Raw genomic sequence first — 21,632 nt, 5'->3', positions numbered from 1 at the left:
TAAAATAGTTGCTACAATAATAAAAAAAAAAAAAAAAAAAATGTAAAACATATTTTTATATTTCAATGGTTATATGATATAATCATATTGATTACTTATCAAATCTGTTGAAATTATTTAAATATAACTGAATAAATAATATCTGTTAAATTCCACGCTACTGTATCGATGCAACAAACGTTATTATTAAATCTTATATGTTATTACAATAATCGATTAAAAACATTTCTATAAAATTTATTATACTGTAGTAATATCGCAATCGATAATTCAGTGACATATAATATTACAAATTCTTCCACGTTCGTGTAAATTATCTTGATTAGGGTATCTAGATTAGGATATCTAAATTAGGGTACCTGTACAGATAGCACCAGCAAACTGCGCTACTAGGGCGCATTCGGGTCTCAATGCGTAGTCACCTCCACGTGGTGAGACCTGGTAATTGGTATTGTTTCCCAAAGAATAATCTTTGGAATACGATACCAAGCTAAGAGCTACGCACAAAATTTAAGATATGCCCTGTCTCTTGTGAATTTTTAACGTTTTCTTCAAATTTTGAAAAAAAAGAGTGGACAATATCTTTTGCAGTAATATAAAAAATAAGACGAATTCAGGTAAGTAAGGAAAGTGACGCAAGTAAGATAAAGAAGGTAAGTAAGGTAAGTAAAATAATTAAAATATACTGCAAGGCTGGAAAACTATTGTCCAAAACATTCTTGGAAATGACGAAATTTCTCGGAATCACATAAAATCTCAACCTTCCACCACCACTAAAAGCCTCACAGCAGCATCCGAACGAAATCGCTGTACCGACATACTAGCATAAACTTCCGAAACATATAACAATCTACGAAAAACAAAAAAAAATAATTCATTAGGATTTCACAATCAAATGACGTAAGTATAAGTGTATCTCATTCTTGTATTTGCAACAGTATTATTTATTCATTGTTTTGATCGTCGTTTGTGATTTTTGTACTATCCAAATCCTAAATAACAAAAAAATATATCGTTTAATAATAAAAATATTAATTCTGAAAACAGATTGATAAAATTAATAGTAAATATTGTTTACGTATATACGATAACACTGTACAACACGAATTTTAATTTGTAACATACTTCGGATAATTTTCTTTTACCTTCCTGAAAACGAATACGTAGTCGAAATTGCTCTATCACTCACAGTTTTCGAAAATTCTGAGTTTTTCTAAAATTAATTAGATCGTGAAAATATTTATCGGTAACGTGTATACGAGGTTTTACTACCACGCAGCACTGCTCGCTTCTTTAGCCTCGACAGTACCGTAGCTATGCGTAATCCGAGTAGAGTTAACATACAGTCTAGAAAAAAGAAAAAATACAATTCATTAGAACTTCGTAGTTAAACGACGTAAGTATATATGTACCTCTATCATGTATTTGCAAAGGTGATCTTTATTCATTTTTTGGTCTTCGTCTGTAATTTGTATACTGTCCAAATTCTAAACAAAAAAAAATATACCAATTAATAATAAAAATATTATTATTAAAAATAAATCGTTAGTAAATATTGTGTACGTATAGTTACAGTATGTTCTTTCATGTTATTATAAAAATAGCAAAAGGTTAAAAAAAATGTCGACTAAAATCTGCTGCAAAATATGACATATTGCACGGATCCGGTTAATAAATAAACTCTTTACACCCCTAATGCAACCCGTTGATACAGCACTGACTCCCTCAATAAGATAGACAAGGATGGAAAATCAAGCGACATTCAATCAGCGCCATCTATTATTTTGGACCATATGATCGGAAAAGTAATAGTAATATAGAATAGGCGAAGAGGTCGTCGAAGAGCTCGTCACGTGACAGTCAAGGACAGAAATAGGATAGAAAAGGATAGAAGGGCTCCAACGGTGAAAAGTTAATAAATTACTCAATTTTTGTAATTAATTTATGAACTTTTAGAATTGCATTGTAAAGCTGAAACTTTGAGCAACATTCTTATGTAATTTTCGTACATAATTTGTTATGAATTAGTTAGTTATTAATTTTTGCTTGATGACGTCCATGATTTCGTAACGACGACCATCGCGATCTTCCGTGAAAATATTTAATACTGAACGAAACTAGAAGCAAAATGTAATCAAAAGTTATATGAGAAGATTCGCAAGAACATTGTTTTTGTAATGAGTGCATAAAGATTCATAAATTAATTGCGTAGAGGATAGTAATTAATGAAAAACCAATGGCGTCTTCGACAACAATTCAAACACTACGTAGAATAATAATTAACAATAAATTAATTAGGGACAAATTTATATCCAAAAATATATTAGAAAGTTGCTGAAGGATCTGGCTTTACGATGCAATTATAAAAGTTCATAAATTAATCACAGATATTGAGTAATTAGTTATTTTTCCACTGCCGAATTAATTTATTAAAATGTATCAGAAGAACGTAACCAGAGTTAGTAAACCAACATCAGAGCCATCTATGATTTTATACCTGAACCTTGAGTTCGGTAACTTGGACACAGATGGCGCCAGGTGATTGTTCCAAAGAGCTCCTCGTATATTATGTGTTCCTATCACTAAATCTGATTTCTGAATCCAAAATAATAGATGGCACTGATTGAATGTCGCTTGATTTTCCATCCTTGTCTATCTTATTGAGGGAGTCAGTGCTGTATCAACGGGTTGCATTAGGGGTGTAAAGAGTTTATTTATTAACCGGATCCGTGCAATATGTCATATTTTGCAGCAGATTTTAGTCGACATTTTTTTTAACCTTTTGCTATTTTTATAATAACATGAAAGAACATACTGTAACTATACGTACACAATATTTACTAACGATTTATTTTTAATAATAATATTTTTATTATTAATTGGTATATTTTTTATTGTTTAGAATTTGGACAGTATACAAATTACAGACGAAGACCAAAAAATGAATAAAGATCACCTTTGCAAATACATGATAGAGGTACATATATACTTACGTCGTTTAACTACGAAGTTCTAATGAATTGTATTTTTTCTTTTTTCTAGACTGTATGTTAACTCTATTCGGATTACGCGTAGCTACGGTACTGTCGAGGCTAAAGAAGCGAACAGTGCTGCGTGGTAGTAAAACCTCGTATACACGTTACCGATGAATATTTTCACGATCTAATTAAGTTTAGAAAAACTCAGAATTTTCGAAAACTGTGAGTGATAGAGCAATTTCGACTACGTATTCGTTTTCAAGAAAGTAAACTAAATTTATCCGAAGGATGTTACAAATTAAAATTCGTATGGTACAGTGTTATCGTTATCCATAACCCTCTCGATTTATTCGGGTCGGTAATATTCTTCAAAACATCTTTAATTACAGCTCGATAAGACCGGAAAACAAAGGTTACATTGAGTAAAATACCAACAACAAAGTACCATGAGCTATCGTCAGACAAATGTTATAGAATTTGTAGAATGAAATTCACGGTTAAGTACACAACGTTTACATTTAATAACTCTGCTAGAATATTTAAAATATTTTTCAACGATTTCTTGGAAACGCTATCAATAAACATCTGACACATAAAATTTAAATATCAATGTAAAATTTTCTCAGTTTTGACTAAAAATTAAAAAGGGGGAGACACAAGAGATTCGATAGTTCAATTTACCGTCGCCTGCAGTATCGATTATTCCATTTGCTGGTAAAAAAATAAATTATGACATGACGAATTTCTCGTTACGATTTTTGCAATTTCCACTGTCAGCGAACGGTTGGACAGGAAGAGGCAGAAACCGAATGTAAAAATCAAACGGAAGGAGAAAAAAATATATTTGGACACAGTTTATAAACAATGTTTATTTCTGCAATTTTATTTTTGTTCCATATTGTTTCGTTCCTCTTTTTTGTTTCTTTTCTTAACTCTCTTTTACAATTATGGGTGCAGCCTACATTTAATTTGATTGGAAAATGTTGCGTACTGCATTTGAATGTTAAATGTGTATACACCACATACACATGTACATATAATATATACACACCTTTTTATCTCATTTTATATAGTATATATCGAGGTAAAAACTAAGTACTCATACAAAACATGGATTAATTTTTTTTCGTGCTTTTTGTTTTCGTTTCCTTCATTTGTTTTATGGGATCTCGTTGATAAGAGTACATTATAGAAGGTTCTACGTGTACATATATAAACATATACATATCATTGATAAGGGCACGTTGAGAAGCTTCTATGTGTACACATACATATACGTATTATTGATAAGGGCATATTATGACATACAGACACGTTGAGAGCACTCTATGTGTAGAAATACATATACACATATGCATGTATCTTCTATACATATATTATATACACACATTATCAATCTTTATCAATCTTTTTTTCTTTTTTAACAAAATTACGATGTATCTGTGTAATTTTCCTTGTTTTTGTCATTCACTTTTTCCCGTTTCTAGGCATTTTACAACTAGCTTTCGGGTCTTTATTGACTAGCGACGATAATAATTAACTAATAAATACCGATATGAAAATACGAGATTTGGATACACAATGATTCCAATGAATGCTACACTTCTTTTTCGAGAATCAAACTGTCGATACATTATTGTGGTTTAGACAAATGAAATCATTTTATGTAATCTTATTACTATTCACCGGAAGACGACGACACACTGGAAAGAAGGTAAAGGAAGAGAGGGAAAGAAGAGAGATAGAGGGGACGGTGTCAGAGAGAGGGGAAGTGAAAGCAGAAGCAATTACAATTATTAAAGGAAACTGAACCAAATTCGTACCACAAATTAACATAAATATTGTAGTTTCATCTGCAACAACAAATACATATATGTATAGAGATATGCCTACATAAATACTTACTTCCTTTTTTAGTATTGAAGAGAAACAAAAGAAATAATAGAAATCTAGTATACAATGCATACCTAATTAGGTACTTCAACCTGTCTTCTTTGTAACGATATATATATATATATATATAAAAGTACAGTCATTGAAATAGATGTTCTGCGTGAAAGCAGGTCATTAAGTAATTAGAATCATTTTTATTTAATAAACACTTTGACTTAATAAATTTCATGTAATATCTTCTGTTCTTCGGAAAATTTTTCATTTATATACTTCTGCATTTTTCATTTCATTCCTATTTTTTTGTTTTTCATTAATATCCTCTGTCACCGAATTTCGTAAATTCTACATATAAAAATTCATGTATATACATAATAAACTATATATAATACATATATTAGTTTATATATGTGGCTTTCTGCGTTTGAGGTTTGTGCGAAATAGAAAATATGTATGTAAGTATGTATGTAGTGGCACAATACGCGTGTGAACTTGCCTGAGATATACCCTAATGAAATTCGAAGGAAATTTAATGGTGGTATATGCATGACCATGACGTGACCATGTAAGTAAAGGCAGGGGAATTTGAATATTCATCTACAATTTTCTAACAATGTTTTAATATCATGGTCATCTTTTTTTTTAATGAAATATAAATCTGACACGCACAAAAACTAATGACGGATTTCTTTTATATTTAATGCAGTTTCTGTAAAACACGTAACAAAGTTTAAAGATTTATACACAAATATATGTCTGACGTTCATCCACGAATAGAAAGGTAATGTAGATTCTTTTACGTACACATACATCAGTTCCGAAAATTCAATATTAATTTTTCATTTTGAAAATTCTATTTATATTCAACTTTCAACGTTATTTTGCTCTTTTGTCTAACTTTGATTTGAATAAACAAACTCCACGTCGAAAACAAGGTTATGTATTAACTTTCGTTTAATCAGTCTCTATTTGTTTAATAGTTTCATTTTATGTTTATAGCTATTTCTATAATATTTTCTATAAAAAATTTTGTTCAGGATCCATTAATATCTTCCGTGAAACACATCGATCTGATTAGATGACAAGGTTTTCATTTTTTTTTTTGTTTGTTCTTGCAATATGTCCACTTGACATCGAAAATGAATCGATAAAGAATCGGGTTTAAAAATATTCTAACAGTATTAAAAAACCATTCGAGTTGTTTTATCTCTTTTTCTATCCTATTCAATCGACTTCGATTTCCTTTTTTAATATAGAAAATGGATAAACGCATGAAATAATAAATCCTTAAGTGACTTATTCTATTTAGAAAATGTGTAAAATTAGTGCGTGTTTACTTTGATTTGTTTTTGTCTAAATATATCGTTTCTTTCAATGTTGTTTAACGATATACATTTATGTGTTGATATATCATGTATGTCTATATGTTATGTATTCATGTTTTTGTATGTTAGTATATATCAAATATTTTGTATGTGAAAATATATGTGTACATATAACCTTCGTGTATATAAATTTGTGTGTATAACATTTCGCACATCCCTTATCGCTAAATCATCGTCATTTATGTAGTTTATTACTGATTACTATTGGGTATTGCGCTTTTTATGAAGTTGTGAAGGCACTGTTCATTATAATTCCATCATCTGATTTATAAAAAAAAAAAGAAAAAGGAAAACTACATATTAACTAACTAATCATCAAATTTAAGACTTTCTTATAAACGACATGCATATTAAAAGTGTATTCTTGCCTATGCACATCCATTCTTGAATCGTTTCCGTTATATCGATTATATTTAATAATATAAATGTAACAATTTGTAAACTTCATTCATACTGTTATAAAAAAATACATATTCGCAAGAAAAAAAAAAGAAAAACAGCTTTTATAAAAAACAGATATTTAGTAACTCTATTTTGACGAGAAGTCTTGGTAGTCTTAATGAAGAGGATGTGTCTCGTGTAATTTCAGATGTAATCTAATATACAAACACTAAAAATTCATTAAATCGATTTGATTTAAATACGCAACATACAACAAATCGATTTATATGCTATACATGCAAAACTGAAATCTGTTCTATTACTTGATTATGATTTTTTGAGTCACCTACGAAGTTGAATACAATTATTTTTCTCATCTCTGCTAATGTGGCAATATAGAACACTATTTTTCTGTTACAATCATCTGTTACGTGTTTTGAAAATTGATTGCAAGTATACAATATTAGCTTATTTAAATCAATACAGTTGCTCTGATAATATTACAATATATCGAATATTTTCTGTGACATTTTTAAGCGACGCGAACTTAAAAACTATACATAACTAAGTACCTATTATACGACTTTCGATAAAACATGCTTTATCGGAAGCTACATTCAGCCTAATTATACCGTACAGTGTAACAATTACGTAATAAATGTTAATTTAAAAAAGAAAAAAACAGAAAAGAAACAAAGAACATGTTATATATTCATGCTTGAAACGGAGATTTTAACGACTGTATGCTTAACATTCATATTTTTTTTCTTTTTTTTTGTGATTTTCTCGTGATTTATTATATATTTTCGAGGTAAAGCCATTTGATTGGTTCCCGGAGAAATACATCAATTAGGTAAACGTCGAAAACAGTCGATAAAGAGTATTTATTTCATATTAAAAAGATTATTTCCTCTTGGCTGACGCGTGTGTATATGTACGGTGTTTTATTAAGTTAATTCGATATAGTCGAATGTAAGTAGAGCTCTCGAATACAATTCATCAGAAAGAAAAGATATTCGTATAAAGCTCAACTTGTTTGATAAATGATAATGGTGGTTTCCACCATACCTGAACAATACAATTTACACAATGATTAATGTTTTTTTTTTGCTTTTTTTGTGTATTTTTCTTCACCTACAATTTTCCTTTCGTCTTTTTGTTCCTATTCTTCTCTCACGCACATACTTGATCTTACTTTACGAGTATAGCATAAGCCTGTGACATAAAAATATTTCCTGCCGAAGACACAGTCGATATGATAACGAAGGATGTCGCGATGTAACTTATGATTCTAATGCTGTATTTGATGGCGTAAAAGACATTTCCATGGTAATACCGGCGCTACTTCGACGAAATCTGGATGGGATTTCGGTACTGTTACGAGGTTTGCGTTTGCTCAGGTGCCTCTCCACCCACTTTAGCATAGTCAATACAGAATCCGTGCTTGGTAAACGCCTTTCTGCTGATGTACGAACTATGTGTGACGATGTTACACGGAAGGTAGCTGCCATACCTTTCAGGGCCTAAATAAAATACATAGATGTATTAACATAAAAGTAATATTAAGCTATAAGTTTTAGATTGTAATTTAAAACTGTTGATTAAATATCACTCAAGCACATTTTAATTCCATTCTTTCTTCGATGTTCTAGTCATCAAAATGTTCATACCTTCATTGCATCTTCATCCGTAACATCATCACCGGCATAAATAATCCTGATACGTTCGCTCCAATCCAAACCAAATGCGGTACGTAGAATATAAATGGAAGCACGACCTTTATTCCATTCGACTGGTGGTTTTGCCTCGATAGCGCAATGCGCCGAACAGGCTTTGAAGCCTGCATGTTCAATAATTTTCTTTGCTTGTTCGACCATTTCAGAACGTCTTTCCACTGGCGTCTCACGATAGTGGAAAGTTAACAATGCTCCTTTGTTTTCTACCCAGGCACCATCCTTACAAATCTGCATACAATACAGCAAATTAATATATAAATTAAATTAAATGCAATTAAGACTATTAGAGACTTTTATATCAGACACCAATGGTACTTTTGATAAGTAGAATTAATAAATAGAATTCTTGATAAATAGTATAACTAAATCTATTGAAATATTAAAAGAGAAAAGTCGTGTTAACAAAAATCTCAATAATTTTCAACAATTTTAATTTCAAAATAGACAATAAAATACTTAAAAATATTTAAAAAAGATAATACTCAAAAATTAAACTCACTTGATCTTGCAGCGTTTGCATCAAGTTTGCTACTTTGCCTTCCAACTCAGCTGGCATTGGATGAACGAACTTGCTGCCGTCTGGATGTAAAATTTCTAATCCGTGATTTCCAGCATACGTGATACCTTCTATTCCCACCATTGATTTAACATTGTTCACGTTTCTACCCGATATGATCGCTATATACACATCAGACATATTGGATAACCTTTGCAGAACATTTTTTGTTTCAAGGGGTAAGATGGCAAGATCCGGATGTGTTGCGATGGGGGCCAGGGTACCATCATAATCCAGCAGGAGGGCCAATTTATGATTATCGCCGATATACCTAGGGGACATGTGTTATCACTGGAACGTTACCCGGCTTTCATCATGAGTCAGGTCGCATTCGCACGCGCGGGCCCGCCCGTCTTCCAAAGCATTTTCTGGCTGGTCATAACCTTCTCAAATGGTATCAAACGTGGATACACGTATCCGTAATTCCCAAAATTATGTGAATTTAATCCAGGGATATTTTCATACTCGTTCACAATGTATTAGATACATCACCGTAACTGTACTTTACAACAGGATGGACTTTTAGGTACATTATTAGTACAGACGGATAGTTAATCGGGAACATTATTCGAACTAATATCGATTTTTAAATATTTGTTACATAAAATATTTTCAACATATCATCATTGGTAATCAAAAGCACCAGGTGGACAGCGTTCCCTACGCTGCGACGTACCCAAACTCATGCTAGATTTAATAAACGGTTTAATCATTCGACGTTCAATCTGTATTGGAAAAAACATTCCATTTGAACTGTTTAGTTAATGTATCAAACTTGTGTTTTATACACGCATTCCCACCATTAATCTATATTCATATATGCAATAAGCAGACTGTATATAATGTGACATATTTTGATGTCACATAATGTTAAAGTTTATCAATTGAGTATTAAAAATAATTCACGTTGAATTGAATTACATTTGACTATAAAAATGCAATAATTTCTTAAAATTTTAAGAAAGTTTAGCTTTTCTCCTCATGTAATCTTATTTCACTAACCAACAAGGCATACTAAATGAATAATTAATAAATATTAATAATTTTAGAAATAATATTTTTTGACATAATAGTTTGCCTTCAGCACATGCGTCAAAGTGCGATTAATGCTTTTAGTATTTTCAGTATATTCAGGTCTTCATTCAAAAGAAAATGTACATACATAGTGTTAATAATTTTAACACCTTAAAATAACGATATTTTAATTGTACATTGGTCGATTGATTCTCGTGTAAGCGCATGCTCTGGTCGGGCCCAGTCATGCACGTCGCTAGTCTTTAGTTATACCTACTTGCTCAAATAATCATCGAAATCATCCATGGTCACTGGTTGCATCGTTGTAGCACCTACAGAATCATGTTCTTCGAGTGATCCCATTACTCGTAAGAAGGATTTCATCCAATAATTAACATCATAGATCCTCTCGCGACGCCTTAAGTGATTCATTCTTAATGTGCGTTCATCTTCTGGCATAGTAAGTGCCCTGAAATATACGAGTTCAATAATATTTTATAATAGGCAACATTAACTAAAAACTAAAAAAAATTTAAAGGAAGCAAATCATATCCACACATCGGATATATTAAAATCTCGCTTGAGCATTTTAAAAATACCTATGAATAACTTCTGCAGCTTCGTCTATTTCATAGGGATTGCAAATCAAAGCTTCGTGCATCATCTCTCCGGCTCCAGCAAATGGAGAAACGATCAACACACCTGGTGGAGTGTTAATCTGACACGCAACGAATTCCTTGGCGACCAAGTTCATTCCATCCCTGAGTGGTGTAACGAGAGCAACCGTAGCATCCCTATAGAACGCTGCCAACTCATCCTGACTCACGCAACCATAAATGTAACGAATTGGAGACCAATTGGGTGTCGTAAACCGACCGTTTATACGACCAATCAGTTGATCCATTTCCAGTTTCAAGTCCTGGTACTCACGTACATCAGTTCGCGATGGCACAGCAATTTGGAGCATAGTAACCTAAAATGAAATTGTTCTGACTATTAATTTGGTAAAAATCTAATATATTTTTGTAACAGTTTTGTTACATTTATATTACTCTTTTCTGTTTTCTATTTTCAATATATATGTGTAAATTTTCAGATACTAAAATGCACAAAAATAAAACAGAATCTTTTTATGATCATATCGATATAAACTATAACAACATCGTCACCTGTTCACGATGTTCTGGATGCTTCTCTAACAACATCTCAAAAGCTTTGAGTCTGTGAACCAATCCCTTGGTGTAATCGAGGCGATCAACGCCTAATACGATCTTCTGATTAGTCAACATGACCTTGTTGGCAGTTCCGGCCAGTGCAACGAATCTGTCGAACGGGATGCCAATGGGAAGTGGCCTTACGCGTACTGTTCTTCCACCATGCTCCACCAATAGGTTTTTACGATCAACTCTGCAACCGAGGCTCCTTTGGCAGCAGTCGACAAAGTTCAGACAATAGTCCTGAATGTGAAAACCGACCATATCGCAACCTAAAACAATATCACTTTCATAAGACATCATACCTCTTTGAACTGGTAAGAATAATATACTAATTTTATTCCACGTATAACCTTTCCACGATAAATTATATTTGCCAACGTTCAAATGCATAAAAGTTTCACAGTATAACAGAAATGAAGTTTACCAAGCATTCCCTGAAGGATTTCATCAGCCCACGGGAAGAGTCTGAATATATCCCATGGTGGGAAAGGGATGTGAAGGAAGAAGCCCAATTTACATTTGAGATGCTTCTCATCAGCTGCCTGTCTAATCCAGTTCGCGGCTAACATTAGGTGATAGTCGTGCACCCAGACCAACGGCGTGCCATTCGATTGATTCTTTTGATCCTTATGAATTTGATCCAATGCACCAACCTGAGTACCAATGAAACATTTATTATATCGTTTACCACTACTACTTAAAATAGACTGCTATATACCTATGTAGTAGTAATTTCAATGTAAAAATTTCCAATTTACCAGACTTTTAGTCAGAGGAAAGTAGGGTAAAATCGAGGAATATTTCTTTTGGTGGTAAAAACTTAGATGATAAAAGAGACCTATGGATACTGCAAGAAATTGGACTGTATACGATGTATAAGTACTCACTGTTTTCGCAGCGAATTCCTCGTTGACTGCGGAATATGCTCGCCAATGCTCTGCGATGAAGGTTGCTCGATCAGGCATAGAGTGGAACAATGGCCAAAAGGTTCCGTTGCAACACCCATTGTAGTACGAGTCAAAAATGCCTGGTTCGACGTGTACTGCCACAACCTGGACAACAAACATTACGATCTCTTTAATCCGGCTATGGAACGCAGATGGCTTCTAGTTAACGTGCAGTTGGATGTCCCAAGATGATTCTTTGTACAGAAGCAAGAAACTACTTTCTGATATTTTATTTTTCTTTGTTCTTTTGGCAGAAAATTGCTCTCGGTCGTATAGAAAGCAATGGTACTTGTTTTCTCTTTTGTTCAAGCCTTTATGGCTCCTTCACCTTACATTTAATGCTTTTCTGCGTTTGAATTCCTTTGTATCGAACGAGTTGTTTTTGAATAGCTTTTTATAATTACAATACATTTTCTTACATTTCTCGGATTTGTATGTAGTTATATCTTAACCCTTATGTATATAATAATGAATTCGTATTACATATGTTTAACCATATACTGAATGTTTCCTATAACGTAGAATTATACTATTTCACTTGCACGCATTACGATGTAATTTAGTATAGTTTCAAGAGCATATTTTTTCCCCCATGAAATTTACTCCAACTGCGTTCGAAAAATGCTTTCACAAAGAAGATATCACAGTGAAAGAGAAAAATTAAAAAATTGGGACGAAGTAGAAATAAATGGAGGTTTGAAAATAGTTCCAACCAGAAAGGTTGCAAATGGCAACGCTTATTCATCGAAGAAATTAATTTTTCCGCGCTGAAGTGCTCCCTAGTATCGAACTGAATTAATTATTCGTCTCTTTCTCCTTGTCTTTGACATTTCAACACCGTGTGAAACCGAAATGCAGTCGAAAGGCGAAGCACAATTACAAAAAGAAAGGTGACTTATGATGTAATTCATGATTGACGAAATAGCCTTGTTTCAGGACACAGAAATTATAGAGTACTTTCTTTAACCCTGCTATATCTTTTACTTATATAAGCTAAATCTATGGACACTAGTAATATCTATATATATTACATACAGAGTAGGCATAGTGCATATACACCCTATATAGCCTGGACTATGTAACCACCTCGATTACTTTTAATTATTTAGGTAGTGAAGAAATAATAAAAAATATTTTGCCATGAATAGCATGCCATGGTAACCATGGTATATATCATGGTAGCACGTGAAAGAAGAATGACACCCAACTTTTGTCAAATTAATCGTGCTACCGAAGACGGACAAAATTAACTTATTAAAAATGAAAACGACCGAAGTGGTTACATTAAGTACACTCTGTATATACCATACCCTTAACAAATAAACGTAAATCTCTTTCAAAGAATCACACATTAGACCTTCCTTCCAAGAACCATCCACCGAGTCTTCGACATTATTATTCACCCATACCCCTGTAGATCCTCATAAACTTTCATAAAAGGAAACAGTAATATCAAAGAACATGTTCTTAGCTTCGACAGAGTCGTATATACATTACAGAACCTACTCACTTTCTTCCTTAGAATAACTTTTTCTTCTCCAGATGAGGTATAAGTTAATTAAGGAAAACGTATCTCCATTTTTTTCGCTTCGAGGAAATTAAACAAAATTCAATGTATCTCTACTTTCGTTATCATCCTCACCGCGTTTCATTATGCCCGTTGCATGCACTGCACTTCCTATTTTTATCATATCATAAGTCGCAGATATAAGCCCGATTGCTGTAAATAGCCTTGCGTCGATCGAATGCAAGTCGCTCGGCAAATATTAAATCAATGACGATACGCGATCATTGTACGTCGTAGATTAATCGTTGCTGTTTCAGGAAGTGTATAACAATAAAGACGTAAGAGGCAATGTGCAATTTTCTTTATCAAAATCAACCGATCGAAAATCGTTACGCGACGTTTCCCGTGTAATTCGAAATTAAACCTAGATTAACGTAGCGACAGAAAGAATGCTCTGTATAATACGTTTTGGCAGATAAAAATTGAAAACTAAATTAAAATTAAATTATAAAAAATTGTAAATTAACCTTTCTCTAAATTTTGTTAGTATGACGCTGAAAATATTGAAAGTAACCTGCGTTGCACCGATTATATGATGTGTATAATATTTCCTTGAAAAATAAAATTGGAAGAATTCTCTTCAATTTTCTTTCTTTATTGGATTTAATTTTATTCTATTTTAGTTACTGGGAACTTAACATTTTTTAAACTAAAAAGTTTTTAATTGGGATAAATACGATTTTCCCTTACAGTGTCATTGATCATACGATACATAGATAACCATACACAGTTGCCAAAGGAAGAAGAATAATGAGATAAATATTGTTTAAGAAATTGTCGAATATTTAATTGTTTAGTATTAACAATGATACAATTATTATTTATATAGAAAGAAAATCATTTTTAAATTTATTTAATTAAATACCCTACGTCATCTAACTAAAAGAAATCATCCGTTTTTAAAGACGTATTGCATAACAGAGAACTTCAATTTCAAAGGAAGTCTATCTATTCATATTCATCTTAAAGATTGCACAATCTTATAATATTCTTAACAGACGATTATTTTTCTCTTGGCAGAATTACGAGATAATACAAGAATCACCCCAAATGGCCTCCCTTCGATAACGTATATAATACTTAAAAATGTCATGTTGTGTAAAAAAAATATTAGAGCATTAAGCTTCCTCCATCCTTGACCTTTAGTTGACTAGAGATTCTCTAGTTACTTCGACCAATTTGCTGCGTGAACTATACTGGTCCGAACAAATCTACACTACACACTATCGATCTGAAGATCCGCGAAATTGCCAGCGAAATGGCTGCTATAAAAAAGAATCGTGAAATTTCGTCGTAAATTCGAGGAGCACATAAAACGAAACCAGGTTTCACCAAACGAAGAGGTGGGTAGTCGATTTTTATGAAAATATGGAAGGAGAGTTAGTTGGCGTGCACACCTACAGAATACACTTTCGAGTCACTCGCCTAGATGTGACAAAATGACTAGAAATGTGCTGAGTCTCGAAAATTTTGAGAAATATTGTTTTAAATACTAATTGTACGATACAACACAATATTTTCAAAACGAATGATGACATAATTCCTAATATTTTGTGGGAATCTCGTAGATTTCGAGATCCCCAACACCCCTAAAAATGAAGCTTCTAAGCTACCTGTGCATCGATACGTACTTCAGAAGTCAATAATGATTTATTTCGTTACTATCAATCCTTAAATTTTCATCTTCTTTTCCAAACTTGAAACAATATATTTTTTTCAATCCCTACCGATGTAAAAAGCTTATATTAAATAAATAAACGAACAAAATTATTCTTTCCAAGAAACAGAACTCCAAACAGAAAATATTTTCATTTAACATACAGAATTATTATAAAATTGCTATAAATTTTCTGTGACAATTTTTCGCGGACTATTAAATTATTTTATTTCCCTCACCAGTGGTAACCGGAAATTCTTCCACAAAGAATGTTTCTACAAAGTTTTCAAAGTTCTCAAAGTAGGGCAAACAAAAATTCGAGCAGTTCTCAAAGTACGACAAACAAGAATTCGAGCAACTCTCAAAGTATAGTAAACAAAAGTTTGCACAGTACTCAAAGCAGGATAAGCGAAAATTCGAGCAGGTTTCAAAATACGAAATGATTCTAAAGATCCGTTAAAGAAACTAGTAAGAACTTTCGGTGTTTTCAAATGAATCGCGGGAAAATGCAGGAAAGTGATGTGAGCGGCAATCGGAAGTGCATAAAGTCCGACCTAGGAGTCGATAACGCGTGGTTGGCAATACGTGACGCGTTTCAGTGCGATTCATGTTAATTGCTCGTTATCCTCCTCGGCGTTCGTTTGCCCGCGACACGGCCTCCTTTATTTTCTGAGCAGCGTGAAAACACGTCCACACTCTGATCGCTGATTGACGCAAGCGGCCAAGCAATCGCTAATGAGATAATTATTAATGTCTCCAGCAAGCTAGACACAACCATCTGAGGGAGGATCTGATGTGCCTTAATTAACGAAGGCCAAAAGGAACATGAGACTTTGCAACATTACTACGATTACGTGTTGTGTTCAAAGTCGTTCGTTTATTTATACACGTCAGGTCAAAAGCGGGGGATTTTTTCACAGACACCCTGTATGTTTACAAAATCCTACAGATCAACGTTTGAAGACGTTTCTGATAACATCTTTCGGAAGAGTCAAAATATTATTGAACGTGTTCTATTAATAATCTTATTCCTTCTGCGAGACAAATTAAATTGCTCGATAAATTATTCGATATTATCGGGGATAAATTAGATAAATTAATTTAAAATGGCGCCGTGTGACGATTATTTGATCGCGTTGGAGAACACGCAGCATGAGAACTATTACAGGTAACCCCGAGTTACTGCTACGATAGTTAGGTACGTAAATAACACTTTCTAGTAATTTAAATTAGTTGATCGAAATAATTGGATCACGTATTCGAATAATTTATTTATTATCTCAAGAAATTCATTATCGTAATATCATCACTAATTAGATATTCGATATTAACTCCCATAATTATTGCTTGCAATTATTCCAAGTAAAATATCTTTCCTGTAATTTATACTCGTACATATGATATTCAAACCATGAAGTCTGTTACAATTAGGTCATAAATGTATACTTTCTCCAAGAATTGGTATAAATTACAATACGTTACTAAAAATTCAGAGATAGAAACGAAATTCTTCATTCGTGAGTTCATTATAACAAAAATATTGATACGTGTATTCTATATTTTAAAATATTTTATAAAAATTGCCAATTAAATCAAGCTCAACAACAAAATGGTGTCTCTACATAATGTTTTCCCATGCAAATCGTCAAGCAACGAACGTAAATATGATACACAAAGTGAAATAGGGTGTTAATATCTCGGTTATCAATCGATAACAATCGACCGATGATAGCGAGTTTTTATTCAATCTTTCATCGTTGTTATGACTCGTTTGATCGATCGAGCGAATTTAATTTTTCTTAGCAATTGGTTGGAACTCGAATGAAACTCGATTATTTTCAAAATCGTAATTTTATAATTGTAATCGCGAAATGCCATCTAATCGGCAATTGTTTCGCGACGCGACAGAGATCGAGCAGAAGAGGACTCGTTTCGCCTACGATCGGTTCGTAAACAGTTGAGGAGACCGGTGAATCGGTAAAAAACGTGCAGAACGAACGAAAACACTTTAATTACCCGTTATCAGCGGCAAGTGCGACGGAGGGTATGCATATGCATACACGCCCGCTGTAATCGCAAGATATAGTAAGACAAGCATGTCTCCCTCCTCTTGCCCCACTTCTTTTATTCAAAACATGTTGTTAAACGAACCGACCACCGCGTGATCTAGCTTTACTCTCTATCGAGGCGAACGATGGTCTTATTTGCAAGAGATTCGCGCTCGCCGCGTTGCTAGGGTGGCTCGGGGGAAAAGCTGAATCGGATGTTTCCACAGAACCGAGTATTTATTGGAGTGATTAATGTGTGCCGAGTACTATCGAATTAATCGAACAATTTTACGTACTCGAGTACGTAATTTTACGTCCGAACGGAACTGAACTCAAATATCTTTGTATCGTTCAGATGGAATGTGCCAATTTTGCAATTTTATTTTGCAAATGAACATCATTTCTTTATAAATTTTGTAATTTTGTTTTATTGACGAATTTTTGTTTCATGTTGTATATAATTTAATAATTTAATCATTTTTAATAATTAATTTAATAACTTAGTAATTTTGTTTTATGTAAATTTCGTAATTTTGTTTTATAGATGAACATGTAAATTTTGTAACTGCTTTACAGATAAATATCATTTTTGACAAATTTGGAATTTTTCTTTTTTCAGTAAATAATAGTAACGATGACAGACACCGTAATAACTATTTTCGAGTGATTTATAATATTTCGCGTGTGTCAATTTGCGTGTCAAATTTTCAGGAATTGAATCCTACATAAATGGTTTTAAGTTTCATTGAAATTGACTTAGTAACCTTTGATATTTTGAATTTAGAGATTTAGAATATTAACGAACGTGATACATTAGAATATTCAAATTGACACTTTGTCAGTTTGTACATGGAGAAACGATTGTCTTAACTAGAAATTATGGATGTTATATTTTTTGGGCGGTTTAACAGGTGCTAATTATCAGTTAAAAAGTAGAAACATGTAATGCATAAAAAAAAACACTTCCACTGCCTTTTTTGTGCCGACTCAGGTGGGAAAAAGCGTTAACACTGTCATAAATACAAACAGGCAAACAAGTATTTACAAAGACTTGAGCTTGAAATAGCTGTTAAATAAACGTTGCTCGAGTTTTGCATATTTATAAAATAAAACATAAAACGATCCGTAATTTTTCATACTGTCATAACGATAAAATACACCGTTTGAAATATCATCTCCTATTGTTAGGTACCGATACAACAACCATTATTTAATTTTATATGAAATTAAATATTACGATACAAAAAGATTACTCGAAATTAATATACTTTTCTTCGCATCCCTTTAATAGTCATTTTCAATAAAAAAAGAAGTATATATGTAGTTTAAAATCTTCGTTAAGAACTAGTAAAAGATAACATGAGACTTACTCGATAAATAAGGAACAATTGCTATTAAAACGGGCGATATTTATTTCAAGAGTCTTAAATTACACCTTTAGTTATTCTTGGTAGTCTTCCTCGAGTCTAAGAGGAAGATCAAGATATAAAGTTGCAAGATTCTTCTAGCTATTTACAAAGATGATACAGCCAATAAATCGAACAATAAATGATCTTGATCTTTGCATTTTCACAGCCACCTTCATTAATAAACAATCTAATGTTAGAATTATTTTTCCAATACTTTTCTCCCTTATTTGCTAATATGCCGATGAAATATATAACAGAATATTATATAAGCTTGATAACATTTTGCTAAAACATTCTGTTCTAAAGTACAAGTACGTCGTACTCTACTCTATATGCATACTTTAAATTCCGAAATTCTTCAAATATTCGATACGAATGTAATGTATTTCAACGTCTGAAATATTTCATTTGGTACAAAATTGTATCGATTCACCTTAACAAAAACATTTTCCTTGCTGTATTGCTTCTATTTACGTGTCAATTTGTCGATATTTACCAACTCTGAAACATTTTGTTTAAAAGTGAGTCATGTCGCTTAAATACTAACACTACTTGTTACATGTACTTAAACATGACATATGTGGATAATAGTAATTAACACTTTGTCATACATGACAGACTGTCATTTTTACATGCTATGCTCAGGGGGCCACGATAAAATTTCCATTATTCCTAGGATATAATGATGAATTATCAAACAATGTGGCAAAAAAAAAATGGTGCAAATTATTAATGTCTTCTGCTCAAAGTTCTCTATTTATTTACGTTGTTCGAACTTCCAAAAATTTAATAAAATAATAAATTTAATAAATCTAAATTTAAAAAATAAATATAAGAGAAATATAATATACTGATATAAATATAAAATACTGGTGACCACCATGGACCCACTAAGCGCCGGTCACTGACCACCATAGCAATCAACGTGTTAAAGGAGTACAATGGAAACAAATACATTCGTAGATAAAAATCGATATTAATTTTGCCAAAAATAGTTATATGTTTTGCAAGCTGCTTTGACTGATTTTGTAGTTGCAATGTCGAAGAAACAAAAGCTTTGTTACTCGACGCAAAATAGGAATAACAAATCGATTAGTAGTATAAACCCATTCTTTGTCAGCCGTGCCCTCACCTCTGCGCGTCATCTTCATTATTCGATTTTTGCATATTGCGTAAAAAGAAAAAAGAATTACATAAACCGTGATAGGTCGTCCCTGGCCGATCGAGTTCAAAGGAGCTCATCGATGCGACGATTGCGAATATTATAAAGAACTCGTATCTAGCCACTCCTTTGTTTCTCTTTAATGACCACTAATGGTCAATGAAACGTATTTCAGGAAAAAGAAGATATTGGCGAGATAATGTAGACTTGCTCCAGGTCTTTCGTATTACCACCAATGGTTATTGTTACCAAAATAACGGAAACCCGAGGAAATATCTTTTGCAAAGCAACTGTGTCATTGTTACTTATGCTTTCAAATATATGCCAGGCGATTGATACATTAATGTAATAGCTGATACGTGACAATAAGTATTAGTAATTTTGGTGAAATTAATATTAATACAACAGCAAATGATATGGAATTCTGTATAATATTAATATAATATTTATCATTGATATTACGAGTGCGATAAAAATATTAACTTCATCAAATTCATTGGATTTATATATTTATTGCATTAATGATTGAAAAATTAACATTCGCTAATATTCAATATGTCCATCTTGCAATTAATATTAGTTTATTGACTATAAGTAATTCTGAACATGTGAAAATTACAAAGACGGTTATTTGAATAGCTTTCACACGCAATATCTAGTTACAATATCTAGTATTGTAACAGTGAAAAATATGGCGCCTAAGTGGTTACAAAAATATCTAGGATTTTTTGATGGGTGGCCCATCTAACGTCGACTATCGGAATTACGATGTATATACGTAAATGCAACGTTCAACTGGTCAGCTTCAGTGTGATACGTTGTATTTATCTCCATGAGCACGAGTTTATCCTTTCGCAACAGTATCACTGTAATTGTATTGCTTAAAAATACATTTTTTTACCCCAAATGTTTTTAGATAAGCCTTGCATTATTTGAAAGTCACAATGAAGTCGATGTATGTAAATACATATATACTCGTTACACGAAATGTATGCAAATGTATTCGATAACGATTACAAATGAAAACGTAGTCAATTCTGCGATAAAAATGAAAAAAACGCAACAAGAAGAGTCCGTAATTTTACCTCCCACGAGAATCATTAAACACGGGTCGGTTGATTGTTTACGAAGCAAATAAATATACACGTGAATTTTAGAGGTTAGGAGGTCATATATGTAGGTATATATGTAAGTATATAACATGTAAATATACACGTTACAGATGGATAAAACAGTAATCTGCAATACATAATCAAAGAATTTCAGTTATCAAATGGAACTACTTTTATTAACCTATAACAATAGAATTGTATGATTGACAAACGAAATGAAAGAATAAAGTTGTGAAACTACATTTTAAACAAGATAATATGACAAAAAAGATCTTAAAGAAGTCTTGTCAAATAAAATCAAACGAGAATTGAAAATCAACCTCAAACGATCCTTTCGAATTACAACGAAATACGTAATCAAAAGTTCTCATAACCCTACTTTATTCGAGTAAGATTTTACAGTTCGTAGACATCGCGTCGGCAAGTGATTAATGATACATGATATTTACGCATGATCCCGGATAAGCGTACAAAAAATGTAACAACTGAATCTTCCTCAAAACCATTTAAATATTACAAGGTCACGTAAACGTATACCAGACGTAACAAAATTGCATTGCGTCATGCGTCGTG

The 21,632-nt window shown here is 32.5% G+C and overlaps 1 protein-coding gene across 4 annotated transcripts in view; it reads right to left on the bottom strand.

Moving 5' to 3' along the window:
• Positions 1 to 5,471: 5,471 nt before the first annotated feature.
• Positions 5,472 to 21,632, bottom strand: part of Tps1 (Trehalose-6-phosphate synthase 1) — a 40,211-nt gene continuing 24,050 nt past the window's right edge. For all 4 annotated transcript variants that reach the window (XM_017896977.1, XM_017896978.1, XM_017896979.1 and 1 more), the window contains 8 exons: positions 12,045 to 12,209; positions 11,582 to 11,810; positions 11,110 to 11,426; positions 10,540 to 10,913; positions 10,218 to 10,409; positions 8,870 to 9,197; positions 8,305 to 8,598; positions 5,472 to 8,157 (listed from right to left, as the gene is read on the bottom strand). In XM_017896977.1, the coding sequence (XP_017752466.1) occupies positions 7,918 to 8,157; positions 8,305 to 8,598; positions 8,870 to 9,197; positions 10,218 to 10,409; positions 10,540 to 10,913; positions 11,110 to 11,426; positions 11,582 to 11,810; positions 12,045 to 12,209 (2,139 nt within the window). In that variant the 3' untranslated portion in view covers positions 5,472 to 7,917. The remainder of the gene's footprint in view (positions 8,158 to 8,304; positions 8,599 to 8,869; positions 9,198 to 10,217; positions 10,410 to 10,539; positions 10,914 to 11,109; positions 11,427 to 11,581; positions 11,811 to 12,044; positions 12,210 to 21,632) is intronic.

Source organism: Eufriesea mexicana, unplaced genomic scaffold (assembly GCF_001483705.2).
Source record: "Eufriesea mexicana isolate 0111107269 unplaced genomic scaffold, ASM148370v2 scaffold437, whole genome shotgun sequence".
Taxonomy (NCBI): Eukaryota; Metazoa; Arthropoda; class Insecta; order Hymenoptera; family Apidae; genus Eufriesea; species Eufriesea mexicana.
Note: the sequence above shows the minus strand (reverse complement) of the source record. Positions and strands in the feature narration are given on the sequence as shown.